Below are 19,713 nucleotides of genomic sequence, written 5' to 3'. Positions count from 1 at the left end.
GATGTGGGGCTCCATCCCAGGACCCTGGGATCATGACCCAAGCTGAAGGCAGAGGCTTTAACCCACTGAGCCACTCAGGCGCCCCGGGAGTTTTATTTTTTAAACTACATTACTTAATCCCATGGCTGGTGGAAATTTCACACTTTTATCCTCTGCTTGGCTTAAAGTAAGGTATCAAGCTACTATATAAGGTGTGATTTCTATAAAAGGAGCCATGCCAAAAGAAATAATGTGTTTGCTTCCTCCTCCCCAGTTTTCTCAAGATGCCAAGCTCAAAGACAAGTTCAAGGTGCAAGCTTTAATTTACCCAGTCCTACAAGCTTTAGATTTCAACACACCCTCTTACCAGCAAAATGTGAACACACCGATCCTACCCCGTTACGTCATGGTGAAGTACTGGGTAGACTACTTCCAAGGCAACCATGACTTTGTCCAGGCAATGATAGTCAACAACCACACTTCTCTTGACGTGGAAGAAGCTGTTGCCCTCAGGGCCCGTCTAAACTGGACGTCCCTCTTGCCGGCCTCCATCACAAAGGGCTACAGGCCTGTCATGCAGACCACTGGCAACGCCAGGATTGTGCGGGAGATCCCTCAGCTGCTGGATGCCCGGGCAGCCCCTCTCATCGCTGATCAGGAAGTCCTGCGGCACCTCCCAAAGACCTATATTCTGACGTGTGAGTACGACGTCCTAAGAGACGATGGGATCATGTACGCCAAGCGTCTGGAGAGCGCAGGTGTGGAGGTGACCCTTGATCACTATGAGGATGGTTTCCACGGCTGCATGATTTTCACCAGCTGGCCCACCAACTTCTCAGTGGGAATCCGGACTAGGAATAGTTACATCAAGTGGCTGGATCAAAACCTGTGAACGAGTCACATTTCTAGAATGTGTGAGCCCCTCTTGACCTCCTGCACCTGCTTCGGAAATTGATGCACTTTTTAGTTGACTGATTTCCCCCGGTGACTTGTGAGTGACGTAATCTCTATTCCTTGCCTACCCTGTGTGAATTTAATTTCTGGAAATGTGCTTAACTAACATACGTACAAAATGTCTGAGGCTGGTTCTCAAAGCGGGCCAGTCTCTCTGTTCTTGTTGTTTTAGCCAAACTACTACCAATACTCACTACTGCAGAGAACAGGACAAGGAGCTGAAATAGCTTTAGGTTCTGTCTTCCTCAAGAAAATCTTTCTAGAAGAAATTCTTCCAGCTGTGGATGACATAGTGACCTTTAATGAGGAAAGAAAATGTGGGCTCTTCTTCAACTTGCGAGGGTCTACTTTAAATTCAGAGCAGTGTTACCTGTGTGCACGTAAAGGTCAGTGCTGGGTACCAAGTGCCCTCTGTTCTTTACAGATAGATGGTTTTGTTTCCTATGGGAATTTCGGCCAAGGTGTTCTAGCAAGGACAAGTTTCTCAAATGCCTTTCTTCCTTTAGAGCGTTGATGTTATGGGATAGCTATCTCTAAGTCCAGTCAGATTAGAACAATACTTGAAAGTTACTTTCTACCACTATTATTAGAAAATATAGTCGCATGGGCTGGAAATCTTGTACATTGCTACATTTTTTGGGTATGCTCTCTCCATTGGGGAGAACTTCTGGGAGCAAATTCATTTAGATTTAGGATAAATCTTCTAGTACAGAACAAGTAAAAACAGACAAACGAACAGACCTATTTATTTTCATAAGTAATACTTCTGACGTAAATTACCAAAAGAAGTGTGTAATATATTTGGCATAGTCAGGAAAGAAGATACATTTAATATTGAAATTATGAAAAAATATCTTCAGAGGGTCTAGTTTATTCTTGAAAACTCAATTTTTTCACTTACATGGCTTTAAAATGGGGCTATTTTGGTATATATGATGTATTGTTTATTTTTTTAAGTTATTTAATGTTAATATATACAGCTAGACTTAAGATTTTTCAAAATAATGTCTATAATGAATATTAAAAATAATGATATTTTTTAAAAAAAGAAACTACCTTAGAATTATATCCACATGTAATTTTATGGAAAGACGTAAAGTAGCTACTAATACTACTACACATTAGGCTTAAATATTTTGATGCTTATATGCAATCACAAATTAAAATAATTAGAAACTGTGACTACACCCGGTAAAGTCGTCTAAGTTTATAGCTCAGTAACTTCAGTAAGACACACACTGCTCGTTTCTGCCCTCCTCTGTGGTCAGAAGAACACTAGCTCATATTCTGCTGGGTGACGCGTCCATTGGCACCTGGTACCTTCACCTCTTCTTATCTCCTTCCAGCCTGGTCTCGAAGTTACGATACCCCAAGCTCGACTTCGTGTAAAGCCTTCACTGCCAGTGGGAACATCTTTGGCATAGGAAGGGACTCCGATTCTGGGTTGAGTACCTCTGCCCTCCTTCCTGCCACTCTGACCACTGCCCCGCCACACACACACCTGCGCCCCCCCCCCAAACCTCCCCCATTCTTTGCAAGGGCTGCAGAGGGCAATGGGACAGCCTGGTTATGATATGGCCTGTCCATCAGTGGAGAGGATGGAGAGGAAGTGAAAGCTTCTCGCTCGTTTGAAAGGGAGGCACTAACCACCTCTGCATTGAAATCAGTGAAAATGTGCGCCCTTATTTTTCATTTATTGTATAAGCCAGTAGCATTTTATATATAAAATGTGTGTGTGTGTGTGTGTGTGTGTGTGTTTGCCTCTGTGTATATAAAAAATAATCATGCAGATTAACATGCTAATGGAAAGAGATAAGTCATTTACCATCTCTGGGCCTTTTTCCCTTCCCTCTAAAATCAGCACTTTGAATTACTTTGAGTTAATCTACGAGGTCCCTTCCAAATGTAAATTCCAAGCATTTTGTCAGTCTGACAAATCATATTGACTTCTCTAGTGTTTTGGTTTTTTGTTTTGTTTTGTTTTCTGGGGTTTTTTTGTATGTCATTTTTTCGTATACATAGACACAAGTATCATCGAAGATTTAAAAAACAGGATTTTGTTTCTTAACTCTTTGACAGCTACTCTCCTCATTTAATACTGTTGGGGTTTTTAAATACCATTTGAAGGGACCAATGTCTGGGCCTTATTTTGAGGTTATCGACCTCCAGACATAAAGGAAAATATACATGCAAAAAGTTTTTTGGCATGTTTTTCCCCAGAATTAGGAGCTAAATGCTATGGTAATTACAGACACCAAATGATTCTAGATCTTTAAAGGGTTTTCTTGGATGAACACAGAGTGAAAGAAAAAGGATCAACCACTGTTTCAAATGAAACACTTGAGTTTCATTAAAGCTTTAATGTGTGTGAATAATTTGTCTAATGACTTGTTACTGGATCCTATCTCAGACCTTGCTTGAAGTTCTGTTTTTGAAATTCTCCCTGGAATAATAACAGTTGGGAGTCAGGATACACAAAAACCAGTGGGTACAAGAGAGTTTAAACCAACCAGAAATCTGAGTGCTAAGAACTCCTTGGGGAAACCTATAGAGTTTTTGGTGAAGATATTTTAGTGTGGGGGTGAATTCTCTCTTTTTTTAAGTTTTCGTTCTTATATTAAGAAGTTTATGCTCTGCAGATTAATTTTATAGTATGATGGCTTTGTTTTGTTTTCCTATTTTATGAAAAAAAAGTTGATAGTCTTTCTTAATATTGTTGTTCGTGAAATATGAACATAAATATATGAAGAAAAAACCTTGAAGTGCTGCAAATATTGTGGAGTGTAAATTAGTCTTAACATTTTATCATTGATTTGTGAAGAATTTGAGACTATTGTATAATTATCTTGGTGGCTGTGATATTTTATGCATGACCTTTTAACCTTTGACTTTTTGCTCATTTCCCACTGCCAAGAGGAAGGCAGATTTTATGAAGGATTTTAGTAGCAAATCTATTTTATAAGATGAAAATCCAGGGTGGAGGTAGGAAAGCCTGTATCTGTTTTGACTCAAGTTTAGAAATAAAATGGCTCCATCTGGGAATGTGCCTCTTTTACTTCTTCTCGTCTCTTTTCCTGGTTCCCATCTCTCCCTCTGTATCTCGGGTCCCTAGCCGCAGCTCTGCCCAAATCTTCTGCCCACCGGAGTCCCGGAGCTGCCTTTCAGTCACAGAGAGGTTGGTCAGTGGCCTCCGTGATGACATTCATTTCATGTCTGGATGCAGTATGTGCTGCTTACATTGGGGAAACCAGCCTCGGACTGGCTAGAATCTTTGCAAACGTGAGGCAGGCCCTGAGACTATTTGGGGACTTTCAATCCATGGATTAGAAAGGGATGATCCTTGCTGCAAATGAATTTGGATTTAAAGCAGTTCAGCCACGGAAGTATCAATAGCGCTAGAAGCAAGTTTTCAAATTGACCCTGACATTACAAGCAAATCTAATAATTCCACACTTGAGTTTATTATGCCAAGTTTATATCAGTGTTACAGGAATAACATTGAAGTTCAAAGTGAATTGTTCGTGTTGGTTCTGAACGGTCACATACCTGTGTGTAAATTATGTTTTCCCACTCAGTTGTAGTTTCTTTTATCTTCTCCAACGGAATCTCTAGGGTAGAGCTCTACTTTGTTGGGAAGATCCACTAACAGTTCCAGCAATTCTCCTTCAGAGCATTGACGATGTACTCCATGTGTTTTAGTATTGTTTCTATTGTCAATGTCATTTTTTATCTCCCCCCCCTTTTTTTTAATAACATCTCTTATTTTCCAATACATCCTGTAGTTAAACATCTAGAAGATGTTGGTATCAGGACCAGCCTCCCCAGACCTCAAAGACTGGAGACATAGACACGATTTCTAGTAGGTGTGTATTACAAACTGGATAGCCCTGTCACTTTAGAACCAGCATCTTGTGTCATTAGACAGGCTGGTGACATCTTGTGTCTTGTGGGGCAAGGCTCCTCCCCCAGATTTTCTTACAGCGGACCCACTGTTGACAGGAGGTGGAGGGCCCCACCTTCTGACAGACTGTCTGTCCAAAGGAGACCCAGCCCTTCCAGTCACCAGGCTTACTTCAGCCCCTCTGACCACCGTGGATGGCTGCTGTTTGCCATCTCACTTTTCTGTTTGCAATTCTCGGTATTTAGTTGTGTTTGTTTTCTGTTCTCCCCATATTTAAATGTAAGCTCCATGAAGGCAGGGACTTTGTTTTGTGCATTCCTGTTTCCTCAGCATTTAGAACAGAGCACACCACAGTGGACTATCAAAACGTGTTGTTTTTGTTATTTTAAAGAGAGAGAGATTGGTGGGGAGAGGGGCAAAGGGAGAGGGAGAGAGAAAAATCCCAAGCAGGCTTCATGCCCAGCACAGAGCCCAATGCAGGGCTCAGTCTCTCAACTCTGAGATCACCACTTCAGCCAAAATCAAGAGGTGGACACTCAACCGACTGAGCTACCCAGGGGCTCCTCAAAATGTGTTTTTGAATAAATAAATCCTCGCTGGGAAAAAAAAATGAGCTTGTAAGAACTGGGTTATTATTATTATTATTATTTTTCATGTGTTTCTTTTAGAAGTAAATTAAGTTTATGTCAAATATAAAAAACTACTTTAGATGGAAATTATTGCCTTAAACATTTCTGAGAAAATTTAAATAATTCAAAGTAATTACATACCTGTTTTTAACTACCACATTTTAACGCAAAAACAAATGTTTTTAAGTGAATGGTAATGATGGGGAGAACAAAAGCAAAAGAAATATAGAAAATAATTAAATTTTCTTTGCAGCTCACTGACAAGTACTTCAAACTGTCAGGGTGACCTTCCTCCAGGACCTCAGTGGCCTCACTGTTAATACATTGCTAGAGGCAAAAGGCAACCTGACCTCCAGGATCCTGTAAGTCTTCTTCAACATATAAAAATCCTTTTGGAAACTTGCTTTATCGCTATCCTCCTCCCCCCAAATATATGTTAGCAATCATCTTCCTAACATATGGCCCACTGATACTCATCTGAAGGCTCTGAAGACTATGGTTTTACTAGACAGTAGTAAATGACCTTATCTTACACAACAGCTAGCCCATCAAGGTCCTGAAAATCTTGCTTCCAAATTCCTTAGAGGCATACACCATCCTTAACCCCCTCCCAACTTAAAAGTATCTAATCAATCACCTGTCACAACCCCGTGCAGCTCTTTCTGCCCACAGGTCCTGTCCCTGTGCCTTACTGAAACCACCTTCTTGTGCTGAAGACGTCCTCAGAATTCCCTCTTGACCATTCATTCCCGGACCCTGAATATTCTGTCGCATCCGATAAAGTGAAGTGATTATTTTTTTTCTCTTCCTTCTATAGCTCAAGTCCTTTCTGTATTTTTCTTAACAGATAGCAGCCGAGGTTTTTACTGTGTTAAATAAAATTGTCACAGGGGTGTCTGGGTGGCTTAGTGGGTTAAATAAAGCCTCTGCCTTCAGCTCCGGTCATGATCTCAGGGTCCTGGGATCGAGCCCCGCATCAGGCTCTCTGCTTAGCAGGGAGCCTACTTCCCCTCCTCTCTCTGCCTGTCTTTCTGCCTATTTGTAATCTCTCTCTGTCAAATAAATAAATAAAATATTTTAAAAAAATAAAATAAAACTGTCGCAAAGTGCCCTAAAAGAATGATATAACATAACATATTTCACCAGGTGTTCCATGGAAGTCCATTTAAGAACCTGAGAAATTTTAAAACAGTTAAAGCAATTCTACCCCTTTTAGGAGATTGTCTTCTTTCTGGTCTCATTATTCTTTAATAGGGAATCAAATTCTATGTTCTTTATTCCAGTTAAATTCATGCAATAGGGGCACTTGGCTGGCCCAGTTGGTTGAGAATGTGTCTCTTGATCTCAGAGTTGTGAGTTGGAGCCCCACACTGGGTGTAGAGATTACTAAAAAAAAAAAAAAAAAATATATATATATATATATATATATAATTTAGACTTAAAAAAATCATGCAAAAATATTTATTTGCTTGGCCACAGATTAAAATTATTTTAAGTTTTCTTCTGTAAGATAAAAGGTTTACCAAGCTAAGTAACTTCGTATTATCCCCTGCCGACTTCATTTCCACCATTCTGTTAGAATGAAGTTTCCTGTCTTCTATACAAAGCCAGTACATCAGTTTGCCTCCTTAATTGATTCATTATGGTCTCATTCAAGGACATGTGAAAGTATCTCCCCTTTCTCCTAGACCTTTTACTCTTCCCTGAACTATTCACTCCTTCGTTTTGGTCTATAAAGAGAGTCAAATCTGTCCTGTCCAGAAAAAATTCTCTCGTGGTCCTTTATCTCCACTGTGTCTTCCTTCCGACCCAAACACAAAATAACTCTTTTCGTTATTTATTGCTGAGTCATAAATTAGGCTGAGACTCGTAATTTAAAACACTAGCCATTTGTTACTGCATGATTCCGGGTTGACTAAGTTTAGCCCAGTGGCTCGCCTGCCACCAGGCTAACTAGGGCTGTAGCAGACTCACCTGCTGACTAGGGTCATAGTCTGAGAGTGCTCTGCTAGGCTGGAACGTCACGATGGGGCTCACTACAAGCCTGACAGTTGTTGCTGGCCAGTAGCTGGGTGACTTGGTTCTCTAGCACATGGCCTTTCCTCCTGTATTGGAATTCTAGAAGCATGGCATGGGGATTGCATGATGCAGGATTCTGAGTCTGCAAAAGTGGGAAGGTTTGTACCTCTTAAGATCCAGTTTTAGAAGTTGCCCAGCATCATTTTACCATATCCCATTGGTCAAAGCAAATCACAGCCCAGATTCAGGGGAGGGGAAACAGGCACCACTGCTTCCTGCTTCTTGCTTCCTGCTCACCAGAAGGAATGACAAGGAATTAAAGTCATCTTTGATGCACCACAATTCCTGCCTGGAGAGAATGTTCATTTCTGCAAGTCATTGACAAGAACAAAACCCTCCGCTTACATTTACAGCACATCAGACGATGGGGAGTATTTTCCATAGATTACTTCTGGCCCTGTATGTTCTTGACCTTGTTTTTCCTCCACTACCCCTTGAACTTCTGGTGCTGGTGCAGTAGTTCCTATTTTAATACATCTGGCCCAGTACTTCAGCAGAGGGTGGGGTACGGGGACTCCTGGAAGTTATTCCTCTACTGGGTGAGTCAGCAGTAGCTGAAGAAGATGTGAATCACATAAATATATCCCACTAAACCCAAGGCCAATGCACTGCCAACTCAATTTTCCCCTTGACCAGACCCCCCAGAACATCTGCAACCATTCTAAGCATCCAGAGAATTTGTGATGGACAAACTGGGGTGGAGTCACTGATACGAACAAGGGCAGCTAAATGGTATTTTTAACATTTGTGTATTTTAAAAAGGCAATAATCTTGTGCATCTGTGAGTGGGGTCCCTCTGGTTCCCTGAATGGGACCCATGCATGGGAGGGGCCCTAAGCTCAAGTTTTATGGTAAATCTGCCCCTGCATAAGATTCAGATTCATGCTTTCACCTTCATTCTAAATGCCTCCCTGGGCCCTCTGATAACCCCACTGGTGCAGCAAGTCCCAAACTAAATATATGCATTGTCTTCTTGCTCTGCATTGGTGTGGCCTTACCTAGGCCTTCTTTTACCAGGTCCTACTTCTGTTCTCTCTCCGGTCACCCAAGCTAGGACTGTGAGAGTTGTCTTTATCTTCTTAGTCCTTCAACTTTTTTCTTAAAGATTTTATTTATTTATTTGTTTGTTTGTTTGTTTGTTTTTGAGAGACAACATGGGGGAAGAGGGAGAGGGGAAGAAGTAGGACTCCATCCCAGGACCCTGGGATCATGACCCGAGCTGCAGGCAGATGCTTAAATAACTGAGCCACCCAGGCGCCCCATAGTCCTTCAACTTTGTCAGTCATGGAGTCCAATCAATCTACTTACCAAATATTTCTAGATAATATACTTAGATATTTAATATTTATAAGAGATTTAAATAAAAATGCAAACAACAAATATGTATATCTCAAACATGCAAAATCCATTGCCTTCTTTCCAAGCCTGGACGGTCTGTTCTAGTTCCAAGCTTAACGTCCTTCAGGCCATTGGTTAGGTTCAGGGCATCAAATGTGACAAGCACAGTGCCCCCTCATGGCCCCACCCCTGCAGACTTAGGCAGCCACGCTTCTCCAGGTGTGGTCTGGCCACCCTTGGAGGCCTACAGAATCAAAACAATTCTGGTAATAATACTGTGATGTTATTTGCCTTCATCACTGTTTTCCTTTCATGAGTGGAGATTCCCAGCTGCTACTGGACATGTGGACCAGTTTCAACAGGTAGGATGTTGGCTCGTATTAAGCCAGACATGAATGATTTTTGGAAAGATGTAAAACAATGCCACACTTCCACTCATTTGTGTTGGGTAAAATTTTGCAGTTCCTTTTCCATAAAATACAGCTTAAGCTTAACGTGTAATTAATTCCTAATACCGTAAACATCAATAAACAAAGTCCCTATGAACAAAAGCTCTTTGGGTCCTCCAAAATTTTAAAGAAATGTAAGGTCCTGAGACCAAAACATTGGAGCTCTGCTATTGTACAGTCTCATCGATTGGCAAGCCCTGTATGTTGTGCTAAGCGGTAGATAGCCAACACTGAACTTATTATCATGGTTTGAAATACCCACCCTGTGTCCTCTCCTTCTGCCTTTCTTTGTCCTTTCCTCATCTTCCTCTGCCAGCCTCCTCCAGGGTACCTCTCCTAACTTCTCCTTCCTCCGGTGGATTCATGTATCCCTCCCTTTGGTCTTACTGCAGGATATTTTTTCTCCCCAGTGCCCATGGTTCCTGGTCACATCACTTCTAAGAATGAAGAGGTAGGCCAGACAGAGTGGTGAAGACCAAAACAAAGCTGACTGAGCGATAGCAAAAATGACAGTACAAAGCTCCCAAAGAGAGAGGGGACCCGAAAGGGTTGCCACCAGAGTTTCTAAGTCTAGGGGTTCTTAGAAGCCACTTGATAGGCTGTTTTAATCTGATTAACCCTTGCTGTGTGTGGCATCCAATCAAGTTTTTGTCATCTATCTATCACAGGGGAAAGGGTGGAGGACTCTTTCCCCTGAGGAGCAAAATCCTTTCAAGGGTGGTTTCCTCTTGGGAAGGTTCTGCCTTCCTAGTATCCTTCATTAGTCTCACAGTGCACTGGACACTCGGCGCTGGGTAATTTTTAGTGGGTCTGACTCCCTCACAAGACCGTGGGATCCTTGATGTTGGCCCGAGTGAGCAGCACTTTTGTCATCCGGATGGCTGGGTGGCTGACGCAGTCCTCTCACAGAATAGGCACTCAAGGAATCTTGGCTGAACGAATGTTCTCATGTTCTTACAAAGTAAAACAGTGTTTTTCTTCCTAATATATAAAATTATGCTTGATTCTATTATATTTAATATATTTGCTTATCTATATCCTTCAGATAAAATCCGTTTTGTTTTGCTTTTGTTTTCCTGCAGATTTTTTTTTTTAACGCATTACAAATTTATTTGGTTTGGGGGGCGCCTGGTGGCTCAGTGGGTTAAAGCCTCTGCCTTCAGCTCAGGTCGTGATCCTGGGATTCTGGGATCGAGCCCCGCATCGGGGCTCTCTGCTTGGTGGGGAGCCTGCTTCCTCCTCCTCTCTCTGCCTGCCTCTCTGCCTACTTGTGATCTCTGTCAAATGAATGAATAAAATCTTAAAAAACCAAAATTTTATTTGGTTTGGGGCGCCTGAGTGGTTCAGTCAGTTAAGGTCTGCCTTTGGCTCAGGGTTCTGGGATCAAGTCCTGAGGCAAGCTCCCTGCTCAGCAAGGAGTCTGCTTCTCCCTCTCCCACTGCTGCTGCCCCGCTTGTGTGCTCTCTCTCTTTCTCTGTCTAACAAATAAAATAATAAAATGAAACAAAGCAAAATAAAATATAAAAAAATGTAAAGGCCTAATGGTTTAAAAAAAAAAAAAAAAAACTTGGTCAGCAAATGAAATCCTGAAACCTACCTACCGTATAATATTTTTAAATTCAAGGCAACTGCCAGCAGAGGGCACTCTTGAAAGGCGATGGCATTAACCATCCTCCATATTGTGTTTCACCTGGAATTTTGGAAAAAAGATTTGCTTTCTGTAATGTTTTATATTTATCAAAGATAAATAAAAGGCCATGCTATGTTTCATAACAGAATAAATTAAGTTAGATTTTTTAAAGTGGAGAGACTATAAAATCCTCATTAAATACCTCCTAGAGAACAACTGAATTCTCAAAACAAAGCAAAACAAAACAGAAAAAGGACTTTTAGTGATCCTTTGTTAGAGCATGACTCATCTCCCTGCCCACCAAAGTGTTTGTCTGTTTCTCTTACATGGTTTTATTCAAGGTCTGTAATTGCCATCCCCTTGGAAAGAAGCTGACAGAAAAATGGTGTTCTGCATTTTTGAAGGACCATTTAATGCAGCGGAGAATACAGGACCCTCATCTTTTGTTCTGCCTGCGGGCAAACCTTAGGCACCCAGCATTGGGTGGGTCCTTAGATGCAAAGAAACTGCCTTTGAAAATAATCTGTAAGGCAAGCTAGGTGGCCTTCAAAAGCTAAAGCACATTTTCAATTCAAAGAACATTCAACAGTGACATTTGCAGGACTGCCATACTTTTATTGTTTTTACTTTTACCTTTTTTCTTATCTTTTTTTTAAGATATTATTTATTTATTTGACAGACAGAGATCACAAGTAGCAGAGGCAGGCAGAGAGAGAGAGAGATAGAGGAGGAAGCAGGCTCTCCACTGAGCAGTGAGCCTGATGTGGGGCTCAATCCTGGGACCCTGAGATCATGACCTGAGCTGAAGGCAGAGGCCACTGAGCCACCCAGGTGCCCCAGGATTGCTATACTTTTTTTTTTTTTTAATTTTTTCAAATATATTATTTATTTGACTTCAGAGATCACAACTAGGTAAAGAGGCAGGCAGAGAGAGAGAGAGGGCGGAAGCAGGCTCCCTGCTGAGCAGAGAGCCCCATGCTATGCGGGGCTCCATCCCAGGACCCTGAGATCATGACCTGAGCCTAAGGCAGAAGCTTAATCCACTGAACCACCCAGGCACCCCAATCATACTTTTAAAAAACACAATATGTTCTGTGGCTAAGGGGGAAAATCTTGTCCCTCACTCAGCTCACATGGAACAGAGAAAAGGGCGTGAACTAGCAGTTAGTAAACCAGAATTCCATTTCCAGCTCTGCCAGCAAATACCTCAGCAAATATAGGTAAATCTTTGTTAGTGCCTTGTTCTACCATTTAAAAGGTTGTATTTGTCTAAACATCTTCTTTATTCCACAAAAATACTGGGAGCAGCTTATAATTAAACAAAATATACAATGAAATAATGACATAGAAATAGAAGCTCATAGCCAAGGAAAAGAACAAGAATCTGCCAGCTAGAAAAATCATTGCTTCGGGGCGCCTGGCAGGCTCAGTCAGTAGAGCATTTGACTCTTAATCTTGGGGTTGTGAGTTCAAGCCCCACCCTGGACATAGAGGGTACTGGAAGGAAGAAAGAAACAAAAAAGGAAGGAAGAAAGGGAGGGAGTGAGGGAGGGAGAAAAGAAAAAGAAAAATCAGTTTCTTTGGTTAATTTCTTGCTTGACTCTGAGCACCCTGACAGTTGAGGCAAAAAGTCAAAACCATGGTCAATGATTCAGCCTGCTACGTAACAAAGCATTTCAATTTCTCAGGGGTGACCATCTTTCCCTAGCACTAAATATTAAAAGAAAATTCCTACCTGTGCTCGGGATAATGTCTTCAAATATTTTAAAGTGAATATAACAGGAACCTTTGATATAACTATTTATTTAATGCATCTCAGTGAAAACTGAAAACATGACTTTAAAGCATATCCATACTTTAAATCCAGGGCAGTTATAGTGTTTGCCCTACTGTAGGCCTCAAAGGACTATTTTATAAATAATAAGCTATAGAAGGGTATTTTTTTTGTTTTTTGTTTGTTTTTATTTATTATTTTTTAAAGATTTTATTTACTTACTTGACAGAGAGAGTGAGAGAGCACAGCAGGAGGAACAGCAGAGGAGAGCTCCCAAAAAGTAGGGAGCGCAATGCAGGGCTAATGTGGGTCTTGATGTGGGGCTCGATCCCAGATCCCTGGGATCATGACCCCAGTTGAAGGCAGATGTTTAATGACTGAGCCACCCAGGCGCCCCTAGAAGGGTATTTTTAAAATTTGTTTTAAATTTATCTCTCCAGGCATAGTGATAATAAGGTGATCAGCTTTCTCTTTCTTTCTCTCTCTTTCTTTCTTTTTTCTTTTTGGAAAAAGTTAAAAATTCCTTAATTTTTCATTTCTGATGCCACCACTATAATTTACAGGGCAATATACCTGTACTGCAAAGCCATGGACAAAGACAAAGCTACAGCAGGTAAAAGACCTCAGGAATGTACACGTAATTGACACTACACTGGTTTTATCAATAGCTGCACTGTTCGCAAAGTATGGCTGTGATGGTCCCACCACAAAGGGGTTCCTGTTCAAACTGCAGTAACTTTTCTGACTACGGATCATCGTTCCTTCTGTGGCAGATTTTTTTAGTTCTTTTAATGCGTTCAGGACGATTGTCTCAAAGTGACCTGCAATTGTCCTGACAACCCCTCACTCTCTTTCCTGCAAAGAACTGTACGCCTTTTCTTCTGAGTTTCTTCTGCTGCCATTTCCACCACTTGACCACAAGATACCTAACCACCACCGTAGGGACTCCCTAAGCTTCTCCCACCAAAACTTCCCCTCTTCATGGGCCCAAAATTTGATTGCTGTTGTCCACTCTAATTTCTAAAATAATTATGGTTCCCACCACCACCATAGTTAGGTCCAAAATTATCTCTTGTATTGTGACCATCATATCCTCCACCACTGCTACTGCATCCGCCTCCTTGGTGTCCATATTCTGGCCTGCTGCCACCATAGCGTCCTCTACTGCTACAACCAGGACCACCACCATGGTTGTCACCACCACAAGATCCCTTATATCCCCTCTCACTTCCTCTATATCTGCCGCTCCTGCCACCACCTCCACCAGCAGAGCCTCCCCTTCCACCAGAGTTTCTACCACAGCCCATAAAGTTACCAGATCCATCTCCATGACCTCTTTGCGATCCAGTAGATGGCATTTCTGGTTTAGGAAGGGCCTTTTTCACTTCACAGTTATGCCCATTAATAGTGTGGTGTTTCTGAACAATAATTTTATCAACTGTATCACGATCATCAAAAGTTACAAAAGCAGGGACACCTGGGTGGCTCAGTCGGTTCATTGTCTGCCTTCGCCTCTGGTCATGATCTCAGGGTCCTGGGATCAAGCCCCACATAGGGCTCCCTGCTCAGCAGGGAGTCTACTTCTTCCTTTTCTCCTGTCATTCCCCCTACTTATGCTCTTTCTCTCTCTCTGTCAAATAAAGTCTTTTTTTAAAAAGCTACAAAAGCAAATCTTCCTTTTTTCCACTATACCTAACTTTCATAATTTCTATGGTTTCAATTGTGCCATCTTTTTGAAGTAGTCTCCCAAGTTATAGTCTTCTGCATCTTCTTTAATACCACCAACAGAAATATTCTTCTCTGTGGGAGGGGCATCAGGCTTTACAGAATCCTCTCTAGAAAAGACTCTCTTCGGTTCCCCTCCGTGCCTATCAACTTCCTGTGGTCTGGCACACATGGCTGCATCTACCACTTGAACACAGGAGTAAGTCACAAAACCAAACCCGCTGGAAGGTTTTGTTTGGAGGAAGGGTCTCTTATCCCCACACAATCTGTAAGTGTGCCCTGTTTTCCAAAATGTTTTCTTTAACTATCATCTGTAGCTTCAAGGCTCAAACCACCAAAAAACAGTTTTCTCAACTGCTCTAGTTCCTTTGAATCTACTTTGGGATTGGACTTGCCTCTTCCAACTCAAGTTCAATATGGGACCGAAAGCCTGCTTTTTTTTCTTCAATTAGTACCAAGGGAAAAAACAGGGGCACTTACAGGTACACAGAAAAAATTATTAAAGATTATACAAGACGCTGTTAACCATTTACCTCTAGGAAATAGGAAGAAGGAAGAAGAAAGATCTTTTTTCTATTTTGCTTCTCTCTGAAAATTTTGAGTTTTTCTTAATGACTATGCATTATTCAAAAATTTTAAAAGGTAATTTACTCATAAATTACACCCTATACAATATACCTTATAAATGACTCCAAACATCTATTTTAATTTTCTTTTAGTTGCGCTTTTGTTCATCTTTTTGCGTTATCTATGGCCGGAAACAGACACTCGTTCAAGCTAGATTAAATAAAAAGGGAAGTTTATTGTAATGATACAACCAGAAATCTCCTGGATGTCCAAGATCAAAAAAAATGAAAGAAAGCTTGCTATCAGGGAGCCTAATATAGAAAATTCAAGAACTCAGCTAATTTCTCTGTTTCTTCATTTATCTAATATCTGCTTTTCTCTTCTCCAATAGCCATTTGCTGTCAGTAGACAGACTTTCTTAATTTCTTTAAGAAGTCATCATAATCCTGTATACCTGGGGATAAAAATATATTATATGTTTATAAAAAATAAAAAATTATTTTAAAAAAAGAATCCATCATAATTTCGTATGATCAAAACTGACCACTGGGGTGCCTGGGTGGCTCAGTCAGTTAGGCATCTGCCTTTGGCTCAGATCATGATTCCGCAGTCCTGGGATTGAGTCCTGCATCTGGCTCCCTGCTCAGCAGGGAGTCTGCTTCTCCCTCTGCCTCTCCCCTTCCTGCCTTACTTGTGCTCTTTCTAGCTCTCTCACTCTCCGATAAATAAATAAAATCTTTTCTTTTTTTTTAAATGACCACCAATTCTGGATAGAGTTGAAGTATCCACTCCCGAATCTCTAAAAGGTTTACATCGCTTTAACCAGAGCTTCCAAACATCAGTCTGCGTGTGAATCACATGGGGATCTTGTTAGGCTGCAGATTCTAAGTCAGTAGGTCTAGGTGGGCCCAGAGAAACCCAGGTGATATAGCTTGATGCTGCTGGTTCATGGACCACTCTGTGAGGAGCAAGGCCTTGTGCACATTTTTGAGAGAAGGGATCTGTATTTTGAGAGAAATGGCTACCCAGCCAATGATTTGGACTGGACACAGTCATCAGGGGCTTGGGATAACTGGATGGAATGCTCACTCGGACGGAGCTGTGGATGGGAGCAGAGTATGAGAGAGAGAGGAATGGGAGGACCAGCACCTTCAAAAGAGGTCTACTCTTGTCTGCATCTAAAGTTGCCATGAACATGATCCAGCTGTATACAATAGGAAACCTTCTCCTCCAGTGGCCAGTACACCACAAGCTAAAGTCATGTCCAAAGTAACTCTGGTTCCATAGAGCTTACCACATCCAGATGATGGATGTTCTTCCTTCAGCTTTGTTGTTTCTATTCCAGGTGTGGTTCTTGTCATTTTGAGTTGACAGAGGGATCAGTGGTTCTCAGAGTTGAAATTCTGATCCCTGAATCCGGTGTGGGATATAGGTTTTGGGATCTTGAGTGAGCTTCCTAAATGGGTCATTCTGGTGCATTGGTGTACTCCAGTCTGAGAAGACCACTGAACTGGAAAAATGAAAGTCCTTTCCAGGGGAGTGGAGGATGGGATAGAACAGGATGGGATTCCTTACATTAAAAAGCATATGTAGGGCGCCTGGGTGACTCAGTGGGTTAAGCCGCTGCCTTCGGCTCAGGTCATGATCTCAGGGTCCTGGGATCGAGTCCCGCATCGGGCTCTCTGCTCAGCAGGGAGCCTGCTTCCTTCTCTCTCTCTCTGCCTGCCTCTCAGTGTACTTGTAATTTCTCTCTGTCAAATAAATAAATAAAATCTTTAAAAAAAATAAATAAAATAAAATGCATATGTAACCATAGGTTACACTGGTGGTTTTCCAACTTCAGCTTGTACTGGAATCATCTGGAAGGCTTGCTAGAACAGAAATTGTTGCACAAATTGCTGGCCTCACTCTTTAGATTTCTTATTCAGTAGGTCTGGGTCTGGGCCCAACAATTTACAATTTTATAATGTCCCAGGTGACACTGCTGCTGTTGATGCTGAGCACATTGTGAGAACCCGTGTGTTGTGTGTTAATGCTACTGATGCTTGCCGACCTCACAAAAAGGACCCAGGAAAGAAGACATGGAAATATTTATGAAATTACTTAAAGCCAAATGAAATCTTTTTAAAAAATTAAATAAATAAAAAAATAAAAATAAAAATGATAGTTGGTGAATTGCTCAGAGAAATGGATAGATGATTCCCATCCAGGCTTTTTTTTTTTTTTTAAATATTTTATGTATTTATTTGAGAGAGGGAGAGAGAACAAGAGAGAGCATGAGCAGGGGTTGAGCAGGTGGAGAAGGAAAGACAGACTCCCCGCTGAGCAGGGCACCCAATGTTGGGCTTGATCCCAGGACTCCGAGATCCTGACCCGAGCCAAAGACATATGCTCAACCGACTGAGCCACCCAGATGCCTCCCCACCCAGACTTTTGCTGATGTTTAAGTATCTAAGACTCAAAGGCCAACTCACAGATGTGAGTCTCTCTGCAGGGGAGGTATATCAGTTAGGGTCCTGGCAGGAAAGAAGCAAGCTTCAGCTGGCTCATTTGAAAGGCCAGCCTTTAACAAAGGCACTCTATGTGAAGAAAGATGTGGGCAACGATTACAGAAACCACCAGCAGACAGTGCACACTTTGGGGCTAGCAGCAACAAGAAGGAGGTAGTAAACCCCATGCTAATATCCACTGTGTCCCTTGCTAAGCCATTAGAGAAGAAACCAGGGAAATAAATACCCCCAATTCTTCTGCCCTCCATTCTGCTGACCTGGAAATGAGGGACCCTGTGTGAGCAGTCCATATTGGCCAGACTCTGTGGGTCCACAGAGAAAGGTGGAAGGTGGATCTGGAAACAGAAGATACTCAGCACACAGAGACCATAGGCCGGGCCCCACCCTCAGTGCTTTTGTAGCCCGAGAGTGAACAGCACAGATAATAAAGGGAGGAAGGGGTTTTTCATGTTTACTTCACACACGCAAATTTTAGCCCTTTGGGCTCTCTGAAATAATTACACTTAAAAAAAAAAATACAAGTGACATTTAATGTAGGATGGCACTTAGCAGAAATAATAGTGTCACTCTGTTTCTATATCCAGGCCTAGTGGTCATCCTGGCTCAAAATTCACAGGCACAAAAACTAAAAATAAACTACTAGCCTTTCCTTTTAAGTATGAGTTTGAGGATCAAATGATTTTTTTCTGCCCACTTTGGAGCACTAATTTTGGCTTTTGGTGGGCAGAAAAGGGACCTCATAAACTTCAACTCCAATATGCATAGGGGTGAATACTTCACATAAGTTATCATTTTATTGGTCAATCAAAAAAGAGGATCCTCCTTCTCTTCTGTGGTCATTGAGGACTGTCCATGCAGAAAAGGGCTGCATGGATGAGGCATTCAGCTCAAAATGCCCATTTCCCATGTCATTCATACACACATTCATTCATTCATTTAATGAATATTGTTGCATCCTTCCTCATTGCTTGGCACAGGTGGTCCTTGGGGATCAGTAGGAAGCAGAACCCCCTCCAGGGACCTCAAGAATCCTGTGAGGGAAATGGAAAAATTAGTGGTATTGATCTAATCATAAAAATAACTTACAGCATTGGGCACCTGGTGGCTCACTGGGTTAAGCGCCTGATTCTTGGTTTCAGCTCAGGTCATGATCTCTTTTTTTTGTGAGGTCGTGAGATCGAGCCCCACGTCAAGCTTCACACTTAGTGGCGAGTCTGCTTGAGATTCTCTCTCTCTTTCCCTCCATTTGTGCACCCCCCTCTCTTTCTCAATAAATAAATAAAATCCTTAAAAAAAAAAAAGTACCTAACAGTGTTTGTAATGATTTGAAGTTTATCAAAGCATTTTTTAACAGATGTTACTGAGTCCTCACTCAACTTGGGATGTCATTTTTATTGCCCTGATTTTATGGGCAAGTAACCAAGATGCTGATGGGTACCAAGTAATGAGTGGTGGTGACAGGAATTGAACCCCAAGTCGTAGACATACACCTCTCAGCCAACCATTGAGCTGTAACTGCCATCTTTGTTTGAAACCCAGATACGCCTGGAGGGGTGAAATAACTGGTCATTAATTCCAAACTACAAATCAGCTTTAACCGGAACAGGAACAGAGGCCTTGAGAAAACACAGAAAAGAAAGGAGGTGCATAATGAAAGTTGGCCTGGAGAGGAGGAACATAGTATGAAAACAGAAAATGAGGGTCACTGACGGATGGATGACACTCGCTGCTTCGCAGCTCCCCTCAGATCAGCCCCATTCTGCGACTACTGTCTGTGAGATTTTTCTGTGCGGTCGAGTCTTAGCCAGGTCAATTATAATTAAGCCTGGATAATTTGCTCCAGCTTTGTTGTGAGGGAGTTGAATCCCCAGTCAATGTGACAGGCAGTGTTCTACCTGCCCTGGCCGTACTTGTTCTTTTCACTGAGGCCACAATGAGTTTGTGCCCCAAACAGGAAGCTCTGCGTAGCCAAATTAAAATGCCCTGTTAGTGGTCCCAATACCGTGTTTTTCTCAGTCTCCAAATGAGCATGACCTAATGGGGAGGGTGCAGTAAACAACAGGGAACACGCTGTCGACTGTGGACGCTGATGGAGATGCGCCCTTGACTTGCCTTGCCATCGAAAACGCAGTGAAGATTCAGGATGTCACAAAATTAAAGCACATTATAGAGGAATGT

General features: G+C 41.8%; 2 protein-coding genes across 3 annotated transcripts in view; one reads left to right on the top strand and one right to left on the bottom strand.

Moving 5' to 3' along the window:
- The window catches only part of NCEH1 (neutral cholesterol ester hydrolase 1), a 59,465-nt gene extending 53,206 nt beyond the window's left edge, over window positions 1-6,259 (top strand). The window contains exons 5-7 of one of the 2 annotated variants that reach the window (XR_006609157.1): window positions 254-1,319; window positions 4,716-4,796; window positions 5,717-6,259. Coding sequence is in view for 1 of the 2 variants with exons in the window: in XM_004756591.3 (XP_004756648.1) it covers window positions 254-871 (618 nt within the window). In the remaining variant the exon portion in view is untranslated. Of the gene's footprint in view, window positions 1-253; window positions 3,976-4,715; window positions 4,797-5,716 lie in introns of those variants that run through there. The other variant, XM_004756591.3, reaches the window with a different exon arrangement.
- A 6,995-nt stretch (window positions 6,260-13,254) lies between these two features.
- On the bottom strand, window positions 13,255-14,273 carry LOC101691965 (heterogeneous nuclear ribonucleoprotein A3-like). Its single transcript, XM_045088630.1, has one exon. It carries the CDS (start codon window positions 14,230-14,232, stop codon window positions 13,747-13,749), a length of 486 nt encoding a protein of 161 aa, XP_044944565.1. The 5' UTR covers window positions 14,233-14,273; the 3' UTR covers window positions 13,255-13,746.
- Window positions 14,274-19,713: the final 5,440 nt, after the last annotated feature.

The sequence above is a fragment of the Mustela putorius genome, unplaced genomic scaffold (genome assembly GCF_011764305.1).
Source record: "Mustela putorius furo isolate JIRA1106 unplaced genomic scaffold, ASM1176430v1.1 tig00003834_pilon_pilon_pilon, whole genome shotgun sequence".
NCBI classification, from domain to species: Eukaryota; Metazoa; Chordata; class Mammalia; order Carnivora; family Mustelidae; genus Mustela; species Mustela putorius.
This window is presented reverse-complemented; position numbering and strand designations above follow the sequence as displayed.

Bases quoted from the DNA above. Each gene is read 5' to 3' on its own strand.
- LOC101691965 (XM_045088630.1), bottom strand. From the start codon at position 14,232: ATGAACCGACTGAGCCACCCAGGTGTCCCTGCTTTTGTAACTTTTGAT.